The following is a 26,321-nucleotide window of genomic DNA, read 5'->3' on the forward strand; positions in this document are numbered from 1 at the left end:
CGGGTGGGCGTATTAAGTTGAAGTTTATGTCGTATGCTGAAGTTTACGGTTCCTTCGCGGTGTAAAACATTGAAGCTTCTAAGTTAGTGCAATCAAAAGGTACGGCCATTTATGTCACATACGTTGACACTCGCAAAGGCACTCATGAAAACCTACAGGGTAATTCCTGTTGACCTAGAATAATGAAATTTGGCAAGAAGCAAGGTTTCACAATATACGTAAATGAAAAAAAGTAAATTGTTAATTTGTAGTTCTTTCTTTTTTCTTTCGTTTCACCCTCTTTGGGGTACGCTGGATCAATCATTTCTTTGTGCATTGTTCTTTCCTTAGGGCCCAGTATTTCTCCGTTCTTTCTTATCTTCATTTGCTCTCTTCTTCCGAGATGAAGGTTTTGAACTTTTGTGTAGATTTGTCTTGGAACCTTATGTTTTCATCTTTAGTAATTAATTTAGCTGTTCGATCGATAAGTGAATTTTCTGAAATCTTTAATTCTACTAGGTCTTTCTCGGTTCCTTTAAACCAGATGGGTTTCGTTTTGCGGTTATGGAAAATGTCAAACATTTGTGTGGTTAATCTGTTGGAATTCATTCTGAGAAGATGACCATAAAAATTTATCCTCCTTTTTCGCATAGTATCTGAAAGTTTTTCCGTTTTCTTGTAGAGAGTTTCATTTTTGATGTATTATTGTCTTGAAATTTTGGTCCTATGACTTTTCTTAAAATTTTTCTTTCCTTTAGCTCAAGTTGCTCCATTTGGCATTTCAAATTCATGTTTAGTGTTTCTGCTGCATACAGTGCTCCTGGCTTAATCACTCTCTTGTAATGTGTAATTTTTTGTTAGTTGGAAGGCCAGTTCAAGTATATTTTTTCTGGATACCATTGCTTTGCTCTCCCCAGCATTCCATCTAATCCATTCTCCGAGATATTTGAATTCTTTTACTATTTCAATCTTTTGTTCTTGAACTTTGAAGTATTTACGTGAGTGCTTAATGCTTGTCAATATATTAGTTATTTCGAAGGAGATGCGAAGACCTATTTTAGCTGCTTGTTTCTTTAGTTCAAGCATTTGCTCCCGTGCTTCTTCCATTGTTTCAGCAAACATGGCCATATCATCTGCAAAAGCAATTCAATTTACCTTAAGGTTCTTCTTTTTGCAACCCAGTCTTGTACCACTCTTAATATTTGTGTTCCATTCTCTGACTACTTTCTCAAGCGCACAACTGAACAGCAACGGTGAGAGCCCATCCCCCTGTCGGACTCCCGTTTTTATTTCAAAGGGTTCCGATAATTCGCCCATAAATTTATTTGTAAGGGTCTCTTTTATAATATTAGTTGTTTTCTTATCCAAACCCATTTCTTCCAGGACTGATAACAGAGATTCTCTATCAATCGAATCATATGCTGTTTTGAAACCAATGAAGGAGATTACGTATGTCTTTGCCCTTGATTTTTGGTATGCCATGATGTTTTCGAGGTTTAGTATTTGTTCCGAGCATTATCTACCCTTTCTAAAACGTCCCTGGTATTCCGCGATTTGCGGGTACAATTGCGGCTCTGCCCCGTTCAAAAGGACTTTAGAAAGAATATTGTATGTTATATCCTCCATACTTCGGCCACTATTTGGTTTTCTCCCGACGCTTTGTTGTTTTTAAGTTCTGAAATGACCTTCTGTAGTTCTTCAGTCGTAGTTATATTATGATATATATATATATATATATATATATATATATATATATATATATATAGAGAGAGAGAGAGAGAGAGAGAGAGAGAGAGTCATTTGTTATCTGGTATCAAACGTCAAATTAAAACAACCAGTAATTCTGCATTCAGGCTGACTGGGTCGCAAGTGAAAGAGTGAAACATCAGGCAAGGAATTACTTTATTGTTTATATGGCGCGCCTCGGGATTTATCCATCACCAGATATCCAGGAGCGCAATCTGAGTGGAGAACTACTGATTATTATAATAATGATCGCCTGCCTCCCGCATGACTTTTATGTCACATTTATATTATTGAAATTAACATTCTCAAAAATCTTGGAATCCATGAAACCGGTATCTTGCTAGTATCAACGTCGATAACAGGCAAAAATGGTCAAGATTCACGATTCTCGAAATGTATGAACTGCCTGTATACATAATTAAGTTTTTACTGAACGCCCAGTGCGAGAATCCTATTCGCACCTGCCCAATTTTTGTATTATCTTCATCTTTTCCCTCCCCCTCTCCTCTACCCACGCCTCCTTTAACCACGTTTTAATATTACACGATCCCATTTTTAAAACTCACAAAGAGTGGGCACAGTTAACGACTGAGAACATTCTGTTGCAGGTGTGGGACAGTGAGTTGGCGCGTGTAGCTCAGCGGTGGGCCGAGCAATGCCGCTTCGGCCATGATTCGTGCAGGGATGTAGGTAAGTAGTCAGCTGAATATTATTTATGTCTCTTGTAATATTCTGTTCCTTGATGCGCTAAATCATAAAGCTGTATCCTCAGCATTAGTCTAGTACAGCGTTTTTGAACATATTCAAAAATGAAATATAAAGAGTTTCCTACAGAGAAAGGTTCCGTAAACGAATCAGCATCGATTTAGAAACCATCCCTCGTGTGAAACACAGCTCGCCCTTTTCATACATGATAACGTGTTAACTATGGAAGCACTCCAACAGGCAGATTATGTGCGCCTAGATTTTCGCAGTGTGTTCAACGCTGTAGCAAACTGTAGGCCGACAACGAAGGACCGTGCATAGGAAATCGGAGGTTGTTCATCGCGAGAGGTTCTAGGCGCTTCAATCCGAAACCGCGCCGCTGCTACGGTCGCAGGTTCGAATCCTGCCCCGTGCATGGATGTGTGTGATGTCCTTAGTTTACTTAAGTTTAAGTAGTTCTAAGTCTAGGGGGCTGATGACCTCAGATGGTAAGTCCCACAGTGTTTGGAGCCACTTTTTTTATGTTCATCGAAGACAAAAGTACCGTCAGTAGTGCCCAGGGAAGTGTGGTAGAAGTGCTCCTGCTCTCCATGCACAAACCATCGCTGAGATAGAGTGGTCAACAATCTCTGAGTGTTTGCTGATGACGCTGATGTGTAAAGGAAGGCGTCATCGTTGACAGATTGTGGGAAGATCCTCGGTAACGTGGAAGTGATGAATGGCAGCCTGCTTTAAATGTGGATAGATGTAAGTTAATGCGGATGGGTCAAACATTTGTCTAATGTTGGAACACAGTATTAATGAAATTACAATGAAATGAACACCCTTAGCTACTTACCGGCGTTGACATACGTCAACGGGGACAGATGAAAATGTGTGTCCCGACTGGGACTCGAACCCGGGATCTCCTGCTTACATGGCAGACACTCTATCCATCTGAGCCACCGAGGTCACAGAGGATAACGCAACTGCAGGGGTTTATCTCTGGCACGCTCCCCGCGAAACCCACATTCTCATCGTATTGTCCCGCACTACATTCGTAGTGCCCCCGCCCATTATACTCATTACTCGCGGCGCGTTGCCGATTCCCGTAAGAGTTCGGGCACTGTTTGTGCATTCGCACGGAAGAAGAAGATGGTCAAGTGGCCGGTGAGCCTTAACTATATATTTACTAAGATGGTATCTGTTCTTTCGGACATGTCAAAACCGGTTTTTTAAAATAAAGAAATATTGGTGCAATCTTATCTTTGGAAAGTTTTTAGCAACTAGTAAACCAGATCGTTCTTTCTGTTTTCCCAAAATGAGGAAATTTAGTAAAAGATGATTCATCTGAAAAGCCCACCTGTCACAACTCAGTGGACATCACACTGCAGTATTGGAGTGCAAACTCCAGCCTTCGTCGCTGATGAACTGCAGTCAGAATGGGCGCTTGAACCAGGTGCCTGCTGTGGAAGCCCATACACAGGAGACACTGGTGGCAGCCCCTTGGTTCATCTGGTTGGTTAATTGCTCAATAGCTGCACGTCAGTTCGCCCGTAGACACCTTCGGAGCCGACGTTCACCCCTGTCATCTGCAGCCTGTGGTGACTCCACAGTTGCCTCGGCGCTCGTTCTGGATAGCTCCATTTTGCCATCTACGGAATACTTAAACCACGGCGTCACGCGGTTTATAAACTTACCCGTTCCGAAAATGCTTCCACCCTTGGCCCTAAAGCCAATTATCATGCCCCTTTGGACATCAGATAAATCGCATCGCTTCCGTATCACGACAACGAGTGAACTGTTGTCCACGGCCCCCGAGACACTTTATGGGGCCGGCCGGAGTGGCCGAGCGGTTCTAGGCGCTACAGACTGGAACCGCGCTACCGCTACGGTCGCTGGTTCGAATCCTGTCTCGGGCATGGATGTGTGTGATGTCCTTAGATTAGTTAGGTTTAAGTAGTTCTAACTTCTAGGGGACTGGTGACCTCAGAAGTTAAGTCCCATAGTGCTCAGAGCCATTTGAACCATTTTGAACACTTTATGGATCTTCCACTGGTAGATCTACCACCAGACGTCTGTGAGTGGTTATTGCATGTTAACATCGAACGTAGGTGGCGGTCCATTTAATGTGTCTGGAACTTGTATATCTATTGTCAAGGACAGAGGCGATGTTAGGGGGTATTAGCGTGATGTGTTGGTTCAAATGGCTCTGAGCACTATGGGACTTAACTTCTGAGGTCATCAGTCCCCTAGAACTAAGAACTACTTAAACCTAACTAACCTAAGGACATCACGCACAACCATGCCCGAGGCAGGATTCGAACCAGCGACGGTAGCAGTCGCACGGTTCCGGATTGAAGCGTGATGTGTCATGGGGGTTAATATCGTTTTCCGGTGTACTTCCATATAGTTCATAAAAAGTCTTGACTGAGATTTTACTGGCACAACGTCCACGCTTATCTGTCTCGAATTTGTATGCATTATTTAAAATTGTTCTGTTAAATTTTCAACAAATGTGTCAAATATCTGCGCTCTGTCTAATCTGCTATGACTCTCGAAAGAGTCCTTGCGCTCTTGTGTCCTCGATGCGGCTATAAAGCCACCAGTAAGCAACGAAATTACATCGTGCTCGCAAGTCGATGTCTCGCATTCGGTAGCAGGTACAGGTTCTAGAGAGGCGAGGATTCTGTGGACCGCTTATGAAACCTTGTATTATGGAAAACGCGCGACGATCAAAATTTTAACAGTATCTTTCCCGTGTGCCCATATTTAGTTCTATATAAAAAGTTGTTTAATTTCATTAATTCTGATTCTTTTTATGAGTGTAAAGACTCTGAATCTGTTAACAGCACGGTTTAGCGTCGGACAGAACGTCTTCCAGTCCAGTACTACCGGGACGCCGCCAGGTCCGCAGTGGCGCAGAGCCGTCCAGGCCTGGTATGACGAGGTCGCATCCTTCAGCAGGAACAACGTCAACAATTACCGGTGAGTCTCGACAGCCTGCCTTGTCGCCCAGTTTGTCAATGTTTTCAGACTTGTGAATCGCCTAAAGGTGGCAGATTCTACAAAACACTTTCATTGCCGAGTAATAATTGATAGAAAAGAGAATATTCGTTGGTAACTTTAAAATTATGAAGTACGCGGAACATATATACCGGAATTTCCGTGATTACGATATCGACTTGCAAATGGCAGATAGGGAAACTTGGTACGAAAATTCCTGGGTCGAAAGTGAAAAATGAGAATATTTCAAATTCTGCTTTGGTCTGTTGGCGACAATGAAATACCTAGTAGAAACATTTTCCTAACCATTTTTTTCATCTGCGCAAGTGGCACAAGGCTTACCTCCACCATGGTTGTTCAGATTCTTGCATTAATTGCTCTTCATCGTTGACAGGTGTCTGCGCACTAGATGTTTCACATGTCCCTACACGACAAATCAAATGGAGCCAGGTTAAGTTGAACGCAGAGGTCGCAAAAGTTGCTGTCCTGCTTTCAGGGAACATTCAACATATCAAAATGACATCAATAATTCCAGCGTTGTACAGGTGAAGACTGAAGAAGATTGGGATCTCAGTTATAACACCAATGCTTTGACTTGCTTCACTAAAACACGGCTCATGACCCTGAAAATGTCTAGCACGATATATTCCGTTCACGGGCAAAATATCGACATTCCTTTGGGAAATATAGCCATAGAATTTTTTTCCATATTTCACAGATAAGTAAGATTTAATAACGTAATGTACCTGTAGCCTAAGTATTTGTCAAGAATATCAGTGCTAGGAATATTTTTTATTTTTCTTTGGGGCAAATATTTTTGGTAATAACGATGTGATAGAAAAGTTAGCAAATACAATGGAAACTTTAGCAACTCTAGAAATTAACACGTAACAAGGGCTGTTATCAACATTTTGTATTTAAATAAGATCTAAACGAAGCAGATTTCGTCAACATTATGATGTAAGCTTCGAGAAAATTCTCATGTTCTTTGTTGAATGCGTCTGGTGAAAAGAAACACACAAAATTGTTAAACTATAAGATTGTGTGATAACAAGGCTTGTCATCACTGTTATTATTGCTCTGTGTTTTAGTTTCGATTGCGTGCCGTATTCATTCTTCAAAGGACTGTTGGGCGTGGCCAGTGCTTGACCGTGAACAAAATAGAGGAGGAGACGTGGGAAAGTGTAACGCTGCAGTCAGTGCTGAACACTACAAAGGCTGAGGAAGCTGGAGTGCTGACTACCTGCTGACTGAACTGTTCGCTCACCATTCAGAGCCCACCGCCCGAAGTAGTCTACCTTTCCTCTCTACGTACCTTGACATTAACGATATTATTGTCTTTACGGAACTGCGGAACGCCTATCTTTCTCACTCAGCCTATGTTCTCCATTCAGAAGAATACCTGGTGACTCTACACAATTTGCGTTGAATCTTTTTCACAAATATGAATAACATTTAACTGCCACGCTTTGCGCAAATACCAAGATCTACTGGTAATACGAGAACTGAGAAGGGCGTAAGACAATCTATCTCCGCTATTTTGCAACCTGTACATTGAGGAAACGAAGCCGGAAGAAAGGAAACTTCGGGAGTGGAACTGAAATTCAGAATCATAGGATTCAAATTAAACGATTCGTTGATGGTTACGCTGAGTGAAAATAAAGAATGAATTATAAGACCTGTTGAGTGAAATGAATAGCTAGTGGACAAAGAATACAGATAGAGAGCAAGCCAAACGAAGACGAAAGTACTGTATTGCCGCGCGGGGTGGCCGCGCGGTTGGAGGCGCCACGTCACAGATGGCGCGGCCCCTCCCGCCGGAGGTTCGAGTCCTCCCTCGGACATGGGTATGTGTGTGCTGTTCTTATCATAAGTTAGTTTAAGTAGTGTGTAAGTCTACGGACCGATGACCTCAGTAGTTTGGTCCCCTACGAATTCACACACATTTGAACATTTTTCACCCTGTATTATGGGGCAGAAGATAAATTTAGCATTAAAGTTGAGGACAATGTGCTAGGCAAAGTGAAATAACGCATGGTGGACGAAGCAAGGCCGAGCGGTTCTAGGCGCTTCAGTCTGGAACCGCACGACTGCTACGGTCGCAGGTTCGAATCCTGCCTCGGGGATGGAAGTGTATGATGTCCTTCGGTTAGTTAGGTTTAAGTAGTTCTAAGTTATAGGGGATTGATGACCTCAGATGTTAAGTCCCATAGTGCTCGGGGCCATTCGAACGAAGCAAAGAGAGAGGATGAAGCACACTTCCACAGGACAACAGAGCTTTCCTCGCTAAAAATAATCGTATACTATCAAACACAGGCCCCTTCAGCGACTTTATGTCGCAAGTTAAATTAACGACCCCCCCTCCCCCCCCCCCCCCCACACACACACAGAAACAGACACAGAAAACATAAAGGTGGTCCTACACAAGACAAACTTTGTGAACGGTGACACTGGATGGATTAAAATATCCTTTGTTTTTCCTTCTTACCATTCACTTACGGCAGTGTATCGACTTAAAAATATTCTCTGCTATACAGCAATTCAGAATTAGTACACTGATTACAAACGGTTGTAAGTACACTACTGGCCATTAAAATTTCTACACCACGAAGATAACGAGTTACAAACGCGAAATTTAACCGACAGGAAGAAGATGTTGTGATATGCAAATGATTAGCTTTTCAGAGCATTCACACAAGGTTGGCGCCGGTGGCGACACCTACAACGTGCTCACATGAGGAAAGTTTCCAACCGATTTCTCAAAGACAAACAGCAGTTAACCGGCGTTGCCTGGTGAAACGTTGTTGTGAAGCCTCGTGTAAGGAAGAGAAATGCGTACCATCACGTTTCCGACTTTGATAAAGGTCGGATTGTAGCCTACCGCGATTGCGGTTTATCGTATCGCGACATTGCTGCTCGCGTTGGTCGAGATCCAAAGATTGTTAGCAGAATATTGGAATCGGTGGGTTCAGGAACACTGTGCTGGATCCCAACAGCCTCGTATCACTAGCAGTCGAGTCTGCGGCTCGTGGTCTTGCGGTAGCGTTCTCGCTTCCCGGGTTCGGTTCCCGGCGGGGTCAGGGATTTTCTCTGCCTCGAGATGACTGGGTGTTGTGTGTCTTTCATCATCATTTCATCCTCATTCACTCGCAAGTCGCCATAGTGGCGTTAAAGAACTTGTGGAGCGCGGCCGAACCGCCCAGCGAGGGGTCTCCCGGCCATCAATGCCATAAGCTTATTATTATTATTATTATTATTATTATTATTATTATTACTAGCAGTCGAGATGACGGGCATCTTATCCGCATGGCTGTAACGGATCGTGCAGCCACGTCTCGATCCCTGAGTCAACAGATGGGGACGTTTGCATGACAACAACCATCTGCACGAACAGTTCGACGACGTTTGCAGCAGCGTAGACTATCAGCTCGGAGACCATGGCTGCGGTTACCCTTGACGCTGCATCACAGACAGGAGCGCCTGCGATGGTGTACTCAACGACGAACCTGGGTGCACGAATGGCAAAACGTCATTTTTGCGGATGAATCCGGGTTCTGTTTACAGCATCATGATGGTCGCATCCGTGTTTGGTGACATCGCGGTAAACGCACATTGGAAGCGTGTATTCGTCATCGCCATACTGGCGTGTCACCTGGCGTGATGGAATGGGGTGCCATTGGTTACACGTCTCGGTCACCTCTTGTTCGCATTGACGGCACTATGAACAGTGGACGTTACATTTCAGATGTGTTACGATCCGTGGCTCTAGCCTTCATTCGATCCCTGCGAAACCCTACATTTCAGCAGGATAATGCACGACCGCATCTTGCAGGTTCTGTATGGGCTTTTCTGGATACAGAAAATGTTCGACTGCTGCCCTGGCCAGCACATTCTCCGGATCTCTCACCAATTTAAAAGGTCTGGTCAGTGGTGGCCGAGCAACTGGCTCGTCACAATACGCCAGTCACTACTCTTGATGAATGGTGTTATCGTGTTGAAGCTGCATGGGTCGCTGTACCTGTACACGCAATCCAAGCTCTGTTTGTCTCAATGTCCAGGCGTCTCAAGACCATTATTACGGCCAGGGGTGGTTGTTCTGGGTACTGATTTCTCAGGATCTATGCACCCAAATTGCGTGAAAATGTAATCACATGTCAGTTCTAGTATAATATATTTGTCCAATGAATCCCCGTTTGTCATCTGTATTTCTTCTTGGTGTAGCAATTTTAATGGCCAGTAGTGTGTTTCATGCATAGCGATGCATCGATAATAATTATAGAGAAAATAAAAGAAAGTTCAATTGTTTTTTACATCCTTTGTCGGTGTTCTACTCCGTTACCCCAAAAAGTTTTGGGATTAGGTTAATAAAAAATAGATAAAACGTTAAGATGGTGGTTTTAATACACCAGGTTTTCTACATAGTTTCCCTTCACTTGAGTGCAACACGCAGAACGTTCATATGATCACGTGTGACTGTCAGAAAAGCCCTTCTTTGCCATGTTGTTTAACTCGCGCGTTACATTGACTTGAATGTCAGTTACGTGGTCGAAGCATTGACACCGTATATGAATTTATTCTCTTAGTCGTTTCGCGGTATAGCTCGCGCAGGATACGCAGTGACCAGTTTCCGTTCATAGCGCAGGGCGAGTTCTTTTGTTTGTTCGAAAGGGGAGGCCAATAAGTGTTTTCCACCTTTCGCCTGGTCAGCGGTGACAGAATTGAGGTATGCACCCTGCAATCTTTCTCAACCGAATTTACAGAAGCTATTCGGTAAAAAAAAAAATCATTTTTGCGTTACTTGTAGCATTATATGTCAGGTTCTAGTTGATGTGACGATCATTTCGTTAATGGTCATAGTTATTGTGATATTCACGTGGGTGTAAGACACTCCGCGGAATTCCAGAAAGTTTGCAGTGAAAAATAGGGGTCACTATGATTTTGCGTTTGATGTATATTGCATAATATGTTGCTGTGTATGAAATTTAGCTAACATACTGAATTTTTCTTTAGACTTAGGTCGAAGTCTTGTAACCTCCCCACCGAAATTTAAAAGAAATGACAATATTATATAGAAATGCTAATGGACATTGCGCTAAGTGTAACCTCTCCACTGAAATTTTAAAGACAGAAATAATAAATGAATAGGAGCCAAACGTAACCTCCCTAGCAAATAAATTTAATGACAATTAAACAAAAATTAGCAATCTGACTCAAATATAAGTTCTTCACAAAAATAATGAAAAACAATTCAGTGCTAAAGAAACTTCAGTGACAATGAAAATTCAATTACACCGAAATATCGGTCTTTGGCCCTGTGCAAAAATCAGAATTAAATTCTTACCTCATTGCAACAGCTAGTCAAATTTCTGCTCTTATTCTTGCGCACGGCTCGGAGGAACTGCATTGCAAATAATAATATGCCTTTTTTTGTGATTTTACTGAAATTTGTCTTTAAAAGAAGTGGAATGAAATGGGAAGTGCAACGAAATCGTTAGTTCAATAAAAAATAAAATTTTTTGTAAAATGCTTTTGAAATAAAAATTATTATTGGGACACTTGTTGGAGATTAATTACAATAAATAAACTTTACATTATCTGATCATTACCTTAATTAAAAGTATACCTCATTCAGCCTCTTGACCAGAATGCCGACAGACTACATCACTCAACCGCACTGGGCTGCTACTACTGACCGACCGCTCTGCATGACGACTACTAGCGTACTGCACGCCACTGAACAGAGCTACTGACTCGCAACAACTACTGACAGAGTACTCGACTGCATAGCGACAACTAGCGAACTGCTCGCAACACTCGCGCGGTCAAGCGCATACTCTCTGGTCAGAAGCTCTGCAATGCCTCGCCATCGCTGCTATGTTACATACGTGTTTCATAACCCTCCACTGGGGGGGCAAAATTTTGGCAGTGATGGTGAGTCATTTGGACTTGCCAAGCGCGGCAAAATTTTTCTTTAATTAATAAACTTCTACAATTTACAGAATATTTAGATGTAGTACATGAATTAAATGTTGTGCACACGCACTAAGTACAAAATATATCAGACAAAGACAAAATGTGAGTACAAAACATAGTAACAAATCAGAAAAATGTATATACAAATTATTTGATAGATAACAAAGTGCACACGCACTGAAAAAATTCTTTAGCATTTTCAGAACAAAAAAACAGACTGGCAAAAAATATTGTGTTGACAAGTGACATGAGTGCACATGCACTGCAGTTGAGAACATATCAGTAAATGATGAAATGTATATACAATTAGTAACAAATGACATAAGTGCATACGCATTGAAGTATTGAATATACAGAATAGTACAAATCATATTGAAAAATGAGAAAAGTGCACAGGCACTGAAGTTCAGTAGAACACATATTAACACCTAATATAAGTGCACATGCACTGTAGTTCAGAACATATCATTAAAATAAAAATGTATATACAATATAAAAGACAAGAGTGTACATATACTGTACTTCAGAACAAATCGAAAAAAATGTCTTTAGCATTTTCGCAATAAATAAACATAATGGTAAAAAATCATGTCGACCAGTGACATAAGTGTACTCGCACTGGAGTTCAGCAAATCTAAAAAAAATGTATAACCCATGAACATAAATGATGTTAACCAAAAAATGATTTTCACTATGTGACAAGAATTAGGATAGGAAAGGGAAGGATTGCATCATGGTTGTAGCACTTTAGATTGCACATAGCTGCTCTGAAAGTCCATATCTTTCCACAGAAGTACAACACCAAGTGACACAACTTGAAGTTCTTTTCCCATCAGAATTTATCAGCGTAGCCAAGACACTGAATTGTCGTAGTAATATTCCATGTTTTCATTTTGGCAGTACATTAGGTACACCAAACAGTGGGACCATAATAACGTCTTCATCGCTCACAGTGGTGGACAGCATGTCGTGTCAACACCACGCTCTTACAAGGCACACCAACGTAGAATTAGTGCAAAACCAAATATAGTGCTCCATGATCATGAGGATGGACAGGACAAATGGACATTGCAGTAATTCAGGATAGTTAGCTCATGAGGTGAAGGACATTAAGTCACATAATATTGACAATTACAGTCTTCATTAGTAGTTTGTGGCATTCATAGCCCAGTTATTGAACATTTCTGTACCAAGTATGTAGTATTACAGAAAAATGTTCATTAATTGTTTTACATAGAATCAGTAGCCTTCTTTTCCTAGTTACAAAGCATTATGAAATAATCGCATTCTTTTCCAGTTACAAAGTATAGCATAGTTAATTAATCATTTGTCATTCCAATATAGTAAGAATCATTAGCCTTCTCCTAATTACAAAGCATTATGAAACAATCGCATTCTTTTCCAGTTACAAAGTATGGCATAGTTAATTAATTATTTGTCAGTTAATTAATCATTTGTCATTCCAATATAGTAAGAATCATTAGCCTTCCCCTAATTACAAAGCATTATTAAACAATCACATTCTTTCCCAATTATAAAGCATATCATAATTAATTAATCATTTGTCTTCCAATAGTAATAATCATTAGCCTTTTCCTAATTACAAAGCATTATTAAACAGTAATTAAGATTCATTAACCTTCTAATTACAAAGCATAGCATCATTTGTCATTTCAATATAGTAAGAATCATATTCTTTTCCGGTTACAAAGTATAGCATTGAAAACAAGAGTTAATTAATGGCATAATTAATAACATATTCATGGAGTGACATTAATTATTGGCACTCAGTGGCCAGCAAGTATTGAATGGAATAAAACATAGTTCATCATTCAGTATTACTCAGATCATTACGAAGTCATTATTAAAAATCAGTTAATTACAGTCATAGCATTAATAATCATGGGCATTATAAGTAGTCTCATTACAATAAACAGTGCCAGTTATTAGCTAGTGACAAAGCATTATTTTAAATACATACTTTTTTTTTGTCTCATTAAGAAGTCATTACTTAAGTGACATACTATTCAGAGTTGATCAGTATTATTCAGAATTATCATAAACTAGTGACATTATGTGGGACTGGCAATACCTCTTTTAGCAATGCATTGCGTTGGGATCGATAATTAATTGCTGAGGCATAACAGTATTTGCTTTTGACCTATTGCTGCAAATGAGGATAGGTAACGTCATTCATCATGAGTCAGCTGTAGCAAGGTTATGTAACAAGGCAGTATATGTGATCACATTTATAAATGATAAACACAAATGGGTAGAAAATAAAAATGCAAGTACTAGAACAGGTATAATAAGTAACAGGTTTAGTAATTATCATGAAAAGCTTCTCCTGGAAAAAATACAAAATGGATTATTGACCTGAAAGAAGAAACGCACACTATGCTGAAAAGTAGTGAACTTCGAATTAACAGGTAGTGAAATGTGTATAAAAAATGTGTTCCATAGCTGTCCTTTCCAAAACTTTCCGTCATCCTACTATGCAATATAACACCTGCTGTCAAAACAAACTGCAACAAATACTTAAATAACTACATAGCATAAATACATAACTTCAACATTATCCTCATCTGTAAAGAAAACTTCATTATCCATATCATCATAACTTCACTATTATCATCACCTGTAAATAAAAACTTCATTATTCATAATACCATTTCCTTCATCATTATTCATCAGTATTCATTATCATCTGCAAAAAATCACTTCATTACTCATTATACAACTATTCCTTATCTCTAACATATTTCATCACTAAAACTAAGATGTGTAGTTCTGTCTGACAGCCTGCATCAATCACCTTGTATTCTGAAAGAAAAAATTAGTTAAGACTGCTATTCTACGATGAGTATAGTATATTCTTGTTAATGCTTGTTAATCCTGATCCATTTACTCTTCCTCATAAAGTTATTGCATCCTCTTTCGTTTATTCCGTAGGTGAAATTCCCATTTCTGTTGAATTTATTTCTTACACGCATCATTTCTTTCTGAAATTGATGGACAGAGATTAATGTCTTGCATTTAAATCATATACCCACTAAATAATGACTGGTTTATGGTGACATAATTAATCGTACAGCATAACATGACAGAAAACGTAATGTGTCAAAGACATTGACAGTGTTCAGATGCAAAAATGTACACAGAATAATACAATGCAGCAGCAAAAAATGTAAAACAGTCACGATGTTGAGATGTCATAAGGCAAAAAAAAAAAAATGTCAAAGTCGACTGGTGTGTGTTATATCTTAGCTATTTCACAATGCATACAAACAAAACTGGAGTACAATCATATACACAAAAAAATGGAAAATGTGCACGGTCTGATGTGTAACGACAAGAAAAGCGACCTGCTAACCTTACCTTGCCGGGCACTTGCCAAGAAAAATACAATAATCATCAGTAATTAGTCAGGTGAATATAATTGCATTAGTAAATGGCATCATAGTGTGTTGAATCATAAAGTGTCTTCATTCAATAAACGGTTTAATGTTTGAGATATGGTGATTGCCTTTCGATTTTCTGGTTCTCAAAGTTTCGACGTGTACAACATTGGGGTGAGGGATGCTGCGAATCCGATATGGACCTGCGTATAGAAGTTCAAATTTACTGCACTTACCTTTTAATTTACTGGATAAATAGTGTGTACGTACTAATATCTTCTGTCCAACGTGAAAGTCGCGGCGTGTACAAACCTGTTTTTGCTGTCTTCTCCGGCGCTCTGCGGCACGTTTGATGTTGTTCAGCGCAATGTCAATTATTTCGTGGTGTCTTAGTCGACGACATTTGGGGAAGTTTACTAATTCTTTAATTTTGTTTGGTGGTTCAACGTTTTTCAGTATAACAGATGGAGATAGCATAGTGGATTCATTTGGAATGGAATTAATTACATCTTGGAATGAGAGTATGTGTGTATCCCAATCAATATGTCTTTTGTGGCAGTATATTCGGCACAGCTTACCAATTTCTTTCATTAATGTTTCACAGGGGTTCGAAGAAGCATGGTACTTGGATATATAGATCGGAGAAATGTTTCTGGCTCGTAACATGCGTATCCATATGGCACTATGAAATTGAGATCCATTGTCAGAAATTACTTTCATCACATGCCCTACATGAAATAGAAAATGTTTTACAAATGCTTTCGAAACAGTTTTAGCAGTAGCTTTGCGTAATGGAGTGAAAGTAACAAATTTTGAAGTGAGCTCAACAGCGACAAAGATGTAGCAAAAACCTCTGTTAGTTCTGGGAATCGGACCAAAAATATCTACTGCGGCCATATGTCTTAATTTAACAGGTATAATGGGATATAAAGGAGGAATATGTGAAATGGTGTCTGATTTAGCTTTCTGGCAAATTTTACAAGACGCTAAAACTCGTCGTATACGTTTCTTCATGTTGGTAAAATAACAGTTCTGTCTCAGTATAAGAAAACATTTTCTTGCTCCGTAATGTGCGTAACTTAAATGAGTGTACCAAATTAATTTGTTAACCAGTTCGTCAGGAATGCATAATAACCAATTGTTGCTGTCAGGATGAGAGCGGCGAAACAGAATGTCATTGCGTACAGTGTAGTGGTTCCTAATCGTAACATTTTTCCTATCTTGCCAAAGGTGTTTAATTTCTTTCCACACGTTGTCTTTATTTTGCTCCTTTGCTATGTCCTGTAATGACGATGAAATAAAGTTTTCAAATGCAACTTGCTGAATGTACATGACACTGAAATTTGTTTTGCAGAAGTTGGTTGCTACGTCTTGCTGATTGTTGCCGAGAGAACGCGACAGTGCGTCTGCTACAACATTCCGTGCCGGGAATGTGGACAATCGTAAAATTAAATTCTTGTAAATAAAGTTTCCATCTACTTAACCTGTCGTGAGTAAATTTAGCTGAAAGCAAAAATTGTATCGCTCAGTGGTCTGTGTAGACGGTGGTATGTCTGCCATAAACGAAGTGCCGAAATCTCGTAAAAGCCCATACAACACATAATGTTTCAAGTTCTGTAACGGAGTAATTTCGCTCAGCAGGTGACAGAATGCGGCTTGCAAATGCGATGTTTTTGATTACTGTAGAACCATCTTCTACAATTTCCTGGAAAATGTGTACGCCTAAAGCCGTGTTAGAACTGTCGGTGGCAATGGAGAAATTTCTAGTAAGGTCTGGGTGCGATAAAAGTGGAGCATTCAACAAAGCATGCTTCAAATAACATTCTCGTGGACAAAATTCTGCGTGTCAAAAGTAATGTTTGCGTTACTGTAATATGCAATCTGTGCTGTATCTGGTTAAAATCTATCGTATGTGTTATTATTTACGGGAGAATGTTGTGGCATATCCACTATATGAACTGTTCTGTTATTTCTTACTGACGTGTTACGCTATCGATGACACCTATTGTCTGTTTCATTCATGATTATTTGTTGTTGCTGATGTTGTTGCTGCTAATATGATCGACTGTTATTAAATGTACGCTGAAAATTGTGCTCGTTATTTTTACGTCTGTCATGATAGTAATTTCTATACGGCGCATTGCGATAGGAATTGAAATGGTGTGTTGTCTGTACGTAGTTATTTCTTTGCTGCCATGCGTTACTATTTGTTGGAGCTGGGACTATACGTGCACGCGGCGAAACATTAAAGTTTAGTTGACCTTGTAGACTGCATTGTTGGTTACGTATGCTAAGCGGCTGACTTTCATGCTATTGCGGTGAAAAACGTCTATTGTTACCAAAATGTGGTTCCTGTTACTAATAATTTTACACATACTGATGATTACGATTTTATCTGTTATTAAAATTACGCTGGTTCTGGAGTGCCTAAAGAATGTTGTCACTTTCAGTAAAAATTTGTCACATCGGGTTTTCTTTAGTCATTTTTCTTAATTCTAGGTAGAGCAATAGTTAAAGAGCAGTTTTGATAGATATAAAGGATAGTAGAAGAAAAGGCAGCAGTGCAGAAAACTAAAGATGAAACAGCACTACTACAGCTCGGGGCCCTATGCTCGCTACGGCACATATTCATTAAAGCGTAATGAATCCCCTGAGGTCATTTACGCACTGCAAATAAATTTTAGTTTTTGCGTTACAGGCAATAGCGGTAAAAATTCAAAAGCAAATAGTTGTATCCATGTTAATTCTAGTTTCTGCATTATAGGCAATGCTGTTGTAAATACAATAGCAAATTGTCGCATCTGGTTCAAAGCTAGTTTCTGCATTACAGGTAGTAGCGGTGAATGTACAAAGATAAATTGTCGTATACAGTGCAAAGCGTGTACCTGTGTTCTGTCATTATTAAATTCTTTACATTTTCTGGCTGATAAAAATTGCTCGTAATCTACGTTCTCGTCATTGAATTTGAAAACACGTTCGGGTTTGTGTGTGAATCTGTTTGTCTGTGTCGTTTCGTACTTCAAGTTGCGTAGCTTTTCAGATTTTAAGTCGCGTGGCTTTTCGGATTTTACGTCTCGTAGTCTCTGTAAATTGCTCACATGATACGCGCTGCGTGAGTCTGACAAATGCTCGTAACGTGGCGGATTCTGTGACGTATTGGTGACTGAAATAGTTTTTAATTCTGTTACTTGAAAACTTTCGACATTTTGGTTGTTCTGTCGTTCACTTTTATTATTGACTTCCGTATTCGGAGTGTGTGAAACTTCCACTGACTCTAAATTAACTTCGTCGCGAATCTGTACTGCGTTTTTAGGGCATTGTTCAGTGATTGCATTAATTTCGTGTATCTGTGTTTCGTTTGCTGAACATTGTTCGGTGACTGCAATAATCCCGTCTTTATGTGATTCTGTTGTGTCTACACGTGTGCTACTTAATTCTTGTGCAACAGTGCCAACTTCTTCATTACTGTTATTAGCACAAGTCTTAGTATCTACACGTAATTGTATTTTAGTGTCCTGACATTGTATGGTAACAGCTGTAATCTGTTCGCTAGCTTGTTTGTTCTGTTCATTAAGGTTATCGTGTTTTTCTCTCGGCTGTTTAATACCTTCAGAAAATTGTTTGTTCCGTTCTCTAAATTGTTTGTTCTCTTCTTCCAGTCGTTTGTTCTGCTCATCAAGTTTTTCATTAAGTTGTTTGTAATCTTCCCTAAGTTGTTTGAACTGTTCATTAAGTTGTTTGAAATTTTGTACCAAAAATGCCATAAATTGACCCCTAGTAACATTACTTACTCCATTATCAGTGCTGTTTGATTGTGTACCTGCAATTGTCGCGTTAAATGAATCCGTCGAATTTTCAGTACACTGACCATTTTCGTTCGAAAAATTTGTCTGTACGTTATTTGAATTTTCTAAATCGGGTGTGTTAAGCTCGGCAGCGCTCATTACAATAGGGCGCTCCGCATCATCGATTGTCGTCAAATCAACACAAGACACAATCGAGTTCGTTTGTTCATCATTAAGGTCTACATCATTATTAATGGTTGGAACGCACTGATTGTTAGTAAACGCAGGATTGACATCATTACACTGCGTGTCACAATTACTATCGGTCACGTTGTTTAAGTCGGTAATTTCGTTCATAATACCTCGCGATACACTATTCACAGTCTTTCGCGGCATTTTTGCAATAGTCACAATTATTCACAAAACAAATAAGCACAATGCAAAAGCAACACATAAATACAACAGAGCAACGAATTGCCGTTGACCTGTAGAAAGAAAGTCACAAGATTAGTAAAAGCGTAGCGCCAAATCCTAATTATACTTAAGCAAATAAGAGCAGATATCTGACTGTCTTTCAAAAGACTCTCAACGAAATACGATCCTGGACTGGGTGTCGCCAAGTGTAACCTCCCCACAAAAATAATTTAAATGTAATGACAATATTATTTAAGAATACTAATGGACATTGCGCTAAGTATAACCTCCCTAGCAAAATTTAAATTTAATGACAATAAAAGTGAGAATCGCGATCTGACTCAAATATAAATTCTTCACACAAAAAAAATTAAAGTCTATTCAGTGATAAGAAAATCTCAGTGATAATGATAACTCAATTAAACCGAAATGTCGGTCTTTGGCCCTGTGCAAAAAAATCTGAATTAAATTCTTACCTCATTGTAACTGCTAGTCAAATTTCTGCTCTTATTCTTGCGCACGGCTTGGAGGAACTGCATTGCAAATAATAATATGCCTTTTTTTTGTAATCTAATTGAAAACTGAAACTTTTCTTTAAGGGAAGTGGAACGAAATTAAATAAATTTGTTTTTGTAAAAATTGCTTTGAAACCAAAATTATTATTGGGGGCACTTGTTGGAGATTAATTACAATAAATAAACTTTACATTATCTGATCATTACCTTAATTAAAAGTATACCTCATTCAGCCTCTTGACCAGAATGCCGACAGACTACATCACTCAACCGCACTGGGCTGCTACTACTGACCGACCGCTCTGCATGACGACTACTAGCGTACTGCACGCCACTGAACAGAGCTACTGACTCGCAACAACTACTGACAGAGTACTCGACTGCATAGCGACAACTAGCGAACTGCTCGCAACACTCGCGCGGTCAAGCGCATACTCTCTGGTCAGAGGCTCTGCAATGCCTCGCCATCGCTGCTATGTTACATACGTGTTTCAGTCTCTATCTGCCACCAATCTCAAGAAAACTGATCTCATATAGCATACTCATCTGCGCACCGCGCCAGCAAAAAAGCCGGAGTGAAATACCCACAACATTCCCAGGCTGTGGCTAAGCCATGTCTCCGCAATATCCTTTCTTTCAGGAGTGCTAGTTCTGCAAGGTACGCAGGAGAGCTTCTGTAAAATTTGGAAGGAGACGAGGTACTGGCAGAAGTAAAGCTGTAAGGACCGGGCGTGAGTCATGCTTGGGTATCTCAGTTGCCGGCACGATAGCTCAGCGTGTTCGGTCAGAGGGTTCGCAGCCCTCTGTAATAAAAAAAAAACTGAGTTAATCGATCAACAACGAACTTAAAGGATGTGTTACAACGTCCGCCCCTAGCAGATGCAACGAACGAAAGCGAACAAAATGAGAGCCGGCACGGTAGCTCAGCGTGTTCGGTCAGAGGGCTTCGTGCTCTCTGTAAAAAAAAATAAAATAAAATAAAATAAAATAAAATAAAAAATAAAAAAATGACAAGGCAACAACGAACTACTTGAACGGATGTCTTGTGACGTCCGCCCAGACCCAACGCAACGAACAATACCGAACAAAAAGGAAAAAAAAGAAAAAAAAGTTGGTAGAGCACTTGCCCGCGAAAGGTAAAAGTCCCGAGTTCGAGTCTCGGTCCGGGACACAGTTTTAATCTGCCAGGAAGTTTCATCCACAACGTTCTTTATATTTCATAAACGGTTTGAGATATCGAAATGAGATTTTGGCAAATGATAGCACACAAAGAGGAGCATATTTTGCCATATCGTTATTATGTAAAACTTCATTTTCTACTTTGTTATTCCAATAACTACAGACTTTTTCGGTGGAATAATATAGTTTTTAAGGGCCATTGCTAGCTTGTGAAACGAGAAATGCTATGGGTTTTGGAACAATGTATGTTTAGACATTACACTTTTTTTGTATCGAGGATATGCTTTTCCATAAGCTACTGACTTTAGTTTTCTTCAGTTCCTCACCTAATAAACCACTGTTTAAGAATTCTCTCGCAACTGTGTCTGCACAAGATGTTACTGAGGTGAGACTAAACTCTGCTGTGTTTTGGCAAGCCGGCCGCGGTGGCCGTGCGGTTCTAGGCACTTCAGTTTGGAACCGCGTGACTGCTACGTTCGCGGGTTTGAATCCTGCCTCGGGCATGGATGTGTGTGATGTCCTTAGGTTAGTTAGGTTTAAGTAGTTCTAAGTTCTAGGGGACTGATGACCACAGATGTTAAATCCCATAGTGCTCAGAGCCATTTGAACTATTTGTTTTGGCAAAAGAAGCAAATTTTGACACAGCAATCAGAGAAATGTGTAGGTTTAACTCAAAATTGTCACTCATGGCGCTTCTCTGAATATTACAAATGGTTAACAAGCCAAGCGGAAATAAATCGCTGCATTTTCGGCGGAACGAAAGCAGCGATGACAGTAGAATTTTCTGATTGGTCACCGGGCAAGTGTTGGCGTGAAGGAGCCCCACTTAATATTTACAAAAAATGTGAGCATAGGCTTCATTTTAGAGCGACACTTTCCCTGCAGCACTTGGCATTTTCCCTACAGTGCTCTGAGCGACCCTCCGCTACTGTCGCTCTCCCATCGCTTCCTCCGCTGACTGCGCATGTAGCGGCCATGGTATTTTGCACGAACTATTCGTGTTGATAACGCCACCTCTCATCGCCTACGATGATTTTTTCCAGAAAAGAATTGTTTACATTTTGCATTTCAATAATTCGCAGCAGGCGTCCACGCGTCGTTTATTTTCTGGAGTCAAGGCGGGCAGGATAAACTTTGCAGACACTTTTCCCTTCTACAAAATGTTCTGGACAATGTCTTGAATACTTGATTCAGAGACGTTACTCCAGAGCAGTTTTTGAGAGAAAGACATTGACACATAACAGTTACAGATCCATTACTTTATAGTGACTGGTCACGACTGTTTGGTCGAATGTACATCTGTTCTTTGCAGTTGTCACTTCAAGCTGACACTGTAGTTACTGCGCTGACGACGCTTATACGCCAGGAATAAAATCAGTCTCGGAACGTTTTGGATTGACTGTGTTTACAACTCCCCTTCGTCAGAAGGACAACATCGAAGCAATAATCCATTTCCCGCTATATGTTCCGAAGGACTGAGAGCTTAGCAACGCAGACGCATCACCACATCAGAAATGTGCATTTTGAGTTCTGGAATTGTTTTTAGCAAAGGAGGCACATAGACGAGGTGTTTCGTATAACGTCATAAAAAGAAATTCGTGGGTGTCAGGTTCCGGGATCTTGGTGGACAAGAGCAAAACACAATGACGTCATGTTTGGAAGATTAACAGAAAATGACATTTTCCACTTTCGCTTTAGTGGACAAAAATGGTTTGGAATATTGATTATTAACGGGGGAATCACGATCGTAACGCAGTGTTTGGTTGCTCTATTCTGTTGCAAGGTAAAACCTGTGGAAACTGTATCAAGCTATGACATTACCCATTGTACAACAACATCTAGGTAAATGTTTGTTGAAATACTTAGCTCCCTGAAGAAAACTGGACAGTACTATTTTTCTGTTTTGTAATGGTTTTACCGGCCACTTGATACCGTTGTGACCGTTTTACAGACATTCAAAGAAAATCTACTGTGTGCAGCGTGGAAATATACAGTTCATGCCATATTGGTTGGAGGCAACTTTAACCTACAGATTATAGACTGGGACGCCTTTGGATTCGCTGCAGGTGGCACGAATGGACAAACAGTCTAGTGAAGTGCTTCGAACACTTTTTCCGAAAATTGCCTTGAACAACTAGTTGGACAACCCATATGCAACTGAAATATTTTGGATCTTGTAGCTGCAAACAGCCCTGACCTTATCGACAGTGTCAATACATAGACAGAGATATGATGCCATCATAGCGATAGTGGTTACTAAAGTTAATAACTGTCAGAAACGCAAGGAGAGTGTTTATGCTAGAAAAAGCAGATAAGCAGTTGTCAGCATCGCGCTCTAGAGACGTAAGTGCCAAGTGGGTGGATTAAGAATGGAAAGAACACGCTGTGGTTTAATAATAAAATTTGGAAAATGCTGAGGAAACACAGACCGCTGCACTTTCGGCTCAAAAAAAGAGCGCGCAAATGTTGACAGGCAAAAGTTAGAAGAAATTCGTGCGTCTGTAAGGAGATAAATGCGCGAGGCGAACAACTTCCACCGTCATACCTTAGCGAAAGGTCTTGTCGAGAACCCGAGAAAATTCTGGTCATATGTTAAATTACTAAGAGAGTCGAAGGATTTGGTCTAGTCACTCGCCGACCACTCTGGGGTGGCAACAGAAGACAGCAAAAGGAAAGCTGAAGTTTTAAATTACATGGTTAAGAAATCATTCGTGCACGAAGATCGTATAAACATACAGTCGTTTGACTGTTGTACAGACTCCTGCATAGAGGGCAGAGAAACTGGCGTGGCACAGACAAGCAAACGAAAGAATTGAAAACAAATAAATCATCTGGTCCGCATGGAGTCCCAATTCGGTTTTACATTGCATCATTGGACATCTTACTTGGCCTACATTTATCGTGAATCTCTCTCCCAGTGGAAAGTCCCAAGCGCCTGTGAAAAAGCGCAAGTGTCTACAGTATATACACTACTGCTCATTAATTTCAATGTACCCTGGTATTTCAGATTTACAACATAAATCAAACGTTATTTCTCACAAAATACAATTGTATTAACTTCTACATATATAATACAATCACAACTTTCATCAAAGTATCCTCCTTTGGATGTAATGACTGCCTCACAAACTCGAGGCACGCGGTCAATCAGCTTTTGTAGGTACCGTGAATCTATATGATTCCACACATCCTTAACAATATTCCAGGGATGTTCCTTGCTGGATATATTAACTTCCCTGATTCGTCTGTCCACTTCTTCCCAGATCATTTCAATGGGATTACAATCGGGGCTTTGGGACGGCCATACCATATCATTCGGTACTTTCTGTTTTTCCTTTGAGGCAATGTAGTTCGTACAGTATGCCGACCGATGTTTTGGGTCATTATCCTGTTGTAACGTGAAAACTTTCCCTATTAAGCGCAGCCCACTTCGTATTGCATGATACTGGAGTATGCGGTGGTTCTGCTTCTGATCCATACATCCTTCTATTTTCACAATGTCGCCAAAATATCCCCAAACCATAATAGAACCTTCACATTGTTTAACTGTGGGTATAGCACACTGCTGGGCTACCCTTTCCCCTACAATTCGGCGAACAAATATTCTCCTTCTGGTTTCAAAACTCTCGAACTTCGATTCATCGGTGAATAACACCTTCGTCCACTCTTCCGATGTCCAATTACAATGTTTTCTAGCCCATTCAAGTCTCTTCTATTTATTTATGGGCCTTAGAAGGGGTTTTCTTGCTGTGGCACATCCTTACAAGCCGGCTTCAGTCAGTCTCCTTTTTACTGTTGCAACAGATATTGTCGTCATATGTTTACGAGGTAGTCCTGATCGTGGTATGCCCTTATTGCTACCTGTTGTCTTCTGGCGGTGAAGGATGTATTGCAATCCCCCTATAGAGACGCTACACTGTTTCGCAATTTGGCGAATAGGTAAACCTGCTTGGCTAAGTGCTACAATTGCAGCACGTTTCTCTATGGATATCTTCACTCGTGGAGCCATACTAGCGATGTGCACACTTCATTGTCACGAAGGAACTGACGTGCAGGAACCACATGTTATGTATCGTAGCAGTGCTTGTCGTTCGCTGTGGACATCACAATACTACAGGGAACAACACAGGTGCACCAAATGCGGCGTCCGTCGGCAAATAGGTAAACAAACATATCAGAAGGTACATATCGTTTACGGACACAACATTGTTTGTTCGATACTATTGTACCTCGATTACCACGCACAAAAATCATGACATGTGGGCAACTGTTGTACTATTCCCTTACTTCCTCAACCGTGCCCACGGTATTAGAACTTATCTACAGAGAACTAGATGTCAGTTACTGAGTATATTGAAATTAATGAGCGGCAGTGCAAGAGAGATAAAAGAAATGAACCGCATACAAACCAATATCCTTAACATCGGTTTGCTGCAGAGTTCTTGAACACATTCTGAGTTCGAATACACTAAATTTCCTTGAGACAGAAAAGCTCCTGTCCACAAATCAGCAACGATTTGTTCATCGCTAGTGTGCAACTCGGTTGGCCCTTTTCTCACGTGGTATCCTACAAACCGTGAATGGAGCGCAACAAGTAGACTCCATATTCCTAGATTTCCGGAAATCATTTGACACGATGCCCCATAACAGAGTGTTCACAAAGGTCCGAGCGTTCGGTTTAGATTCCCAGGTATTTGAGTGACTCGAGGACTTTTAAACTAATAGAACCTAGTACGTTGTCCTCGACGGCGAGCGATAATCTCAGGAAAGGGTGTCGTCAGGAATGCAATCGTGATAGGACCGCTACTATTTTCGATGTACATAAATTATTAGGCGGACAGGGTGGGCAGCAATCTATGGTTGGCTGCTGACGGTGTACGGAAAGGAGTCGTCGTTGAGCTACTCAAAGAGGGTAAAGATGAGTAAGACAAAATGTCTAGTTGATGTGAAGAATCGCAGCTAGCTCTAAATACTAGAAAATATGAGTTAATGCAGATGAGAAGGAAAAACAAAACCACAATGTTCGAATAGAACATTGGTAGTGTGCTGCTTGACACAGTCACATCCATCAAGTATCAAGGCAAAATGATATGAAATGGAACGAGCACGTCGGGTTAGTAGTAGGGAACGCGAATGCTCGACATCGCGTTTTTGGGAGAATGTTGGGAACCTGTAACTCATTCATAAAGGATAAGGTGTATAAGAAGATCGACCCATTTTTGAGTACTGTTCGAGTTCTGGTATCCCCACCAGCTTCTTGATTAAAGGAAGACATCAAAGCAATTCAGAGGCGTGCCACTACGTTTGTTAGCAATAGGTTCGATCAACATGCAAATATTAAGTAGATGCTTCGCGAACTCAAATGGGAATCCCTGGAGGGAACACGATGCCCTATTGGGGAAATTTGGATAACTGGCATTTGAGGCCGACTTCAGAATGATTCTACTGTCACCAACGTGCACCCTAAGACAAGAAAAGACGCACCACAAAGGAATTATCTGAATGGGACGCAAAAATTCGGTAGATATGACATACATGTAGAGACAAGCAAATTATTACAGTTTCAGGAGAATTGGATGGTTTATTCAAGAGAAGGGGCTTCATAAATTGTGCAATAATGCATTGCTCCATCTCTGGCCATT

General features: G+C 40.3%; 1 protein-coding gene across 1 annotated transcript in view; it reads left to right on the plus strand.

Moving 5' to 3' along the window:
- LOC124613657 (venom allergen 3-like) overlaps positions 1 to 26,321 on the plus strand; it is an 89,206-nt gene that overhangs the window by 23,237 nt on the left and 39,648 nt on the right. The window contains exons 2-3 of the mRNA XM_047142373.1: positions 2,334 to 2,415; positions 5,262 to 5,397. Of these exons, the coding sequence (XP_046998329.1) occupies positions 2,334 to 2,415; positions 5,262 to 5,397 (218 nt within the window). The remainder of the gene's footprint in view (positions 1 to 2,333; positions 2,416 to 5,261; positions 5,398 to 26,321) is intronic.

Source organism: Schistocerca americana, chromosome 4, assembly GCF_021461395.2.
Source record: "Schistocerca americana isolate TAMUIC-IGC-003095 chromosome 4, iqSchAmer2.1, whole genome shotgun sequence".
Classification (NCBI taxonomy): domain Eukaryota; kingdom Metazoa; phylum Arthropoda; class Insecta; order Orthoptera; family Acrididae; genus Schistocerca; species Schistocerca americana.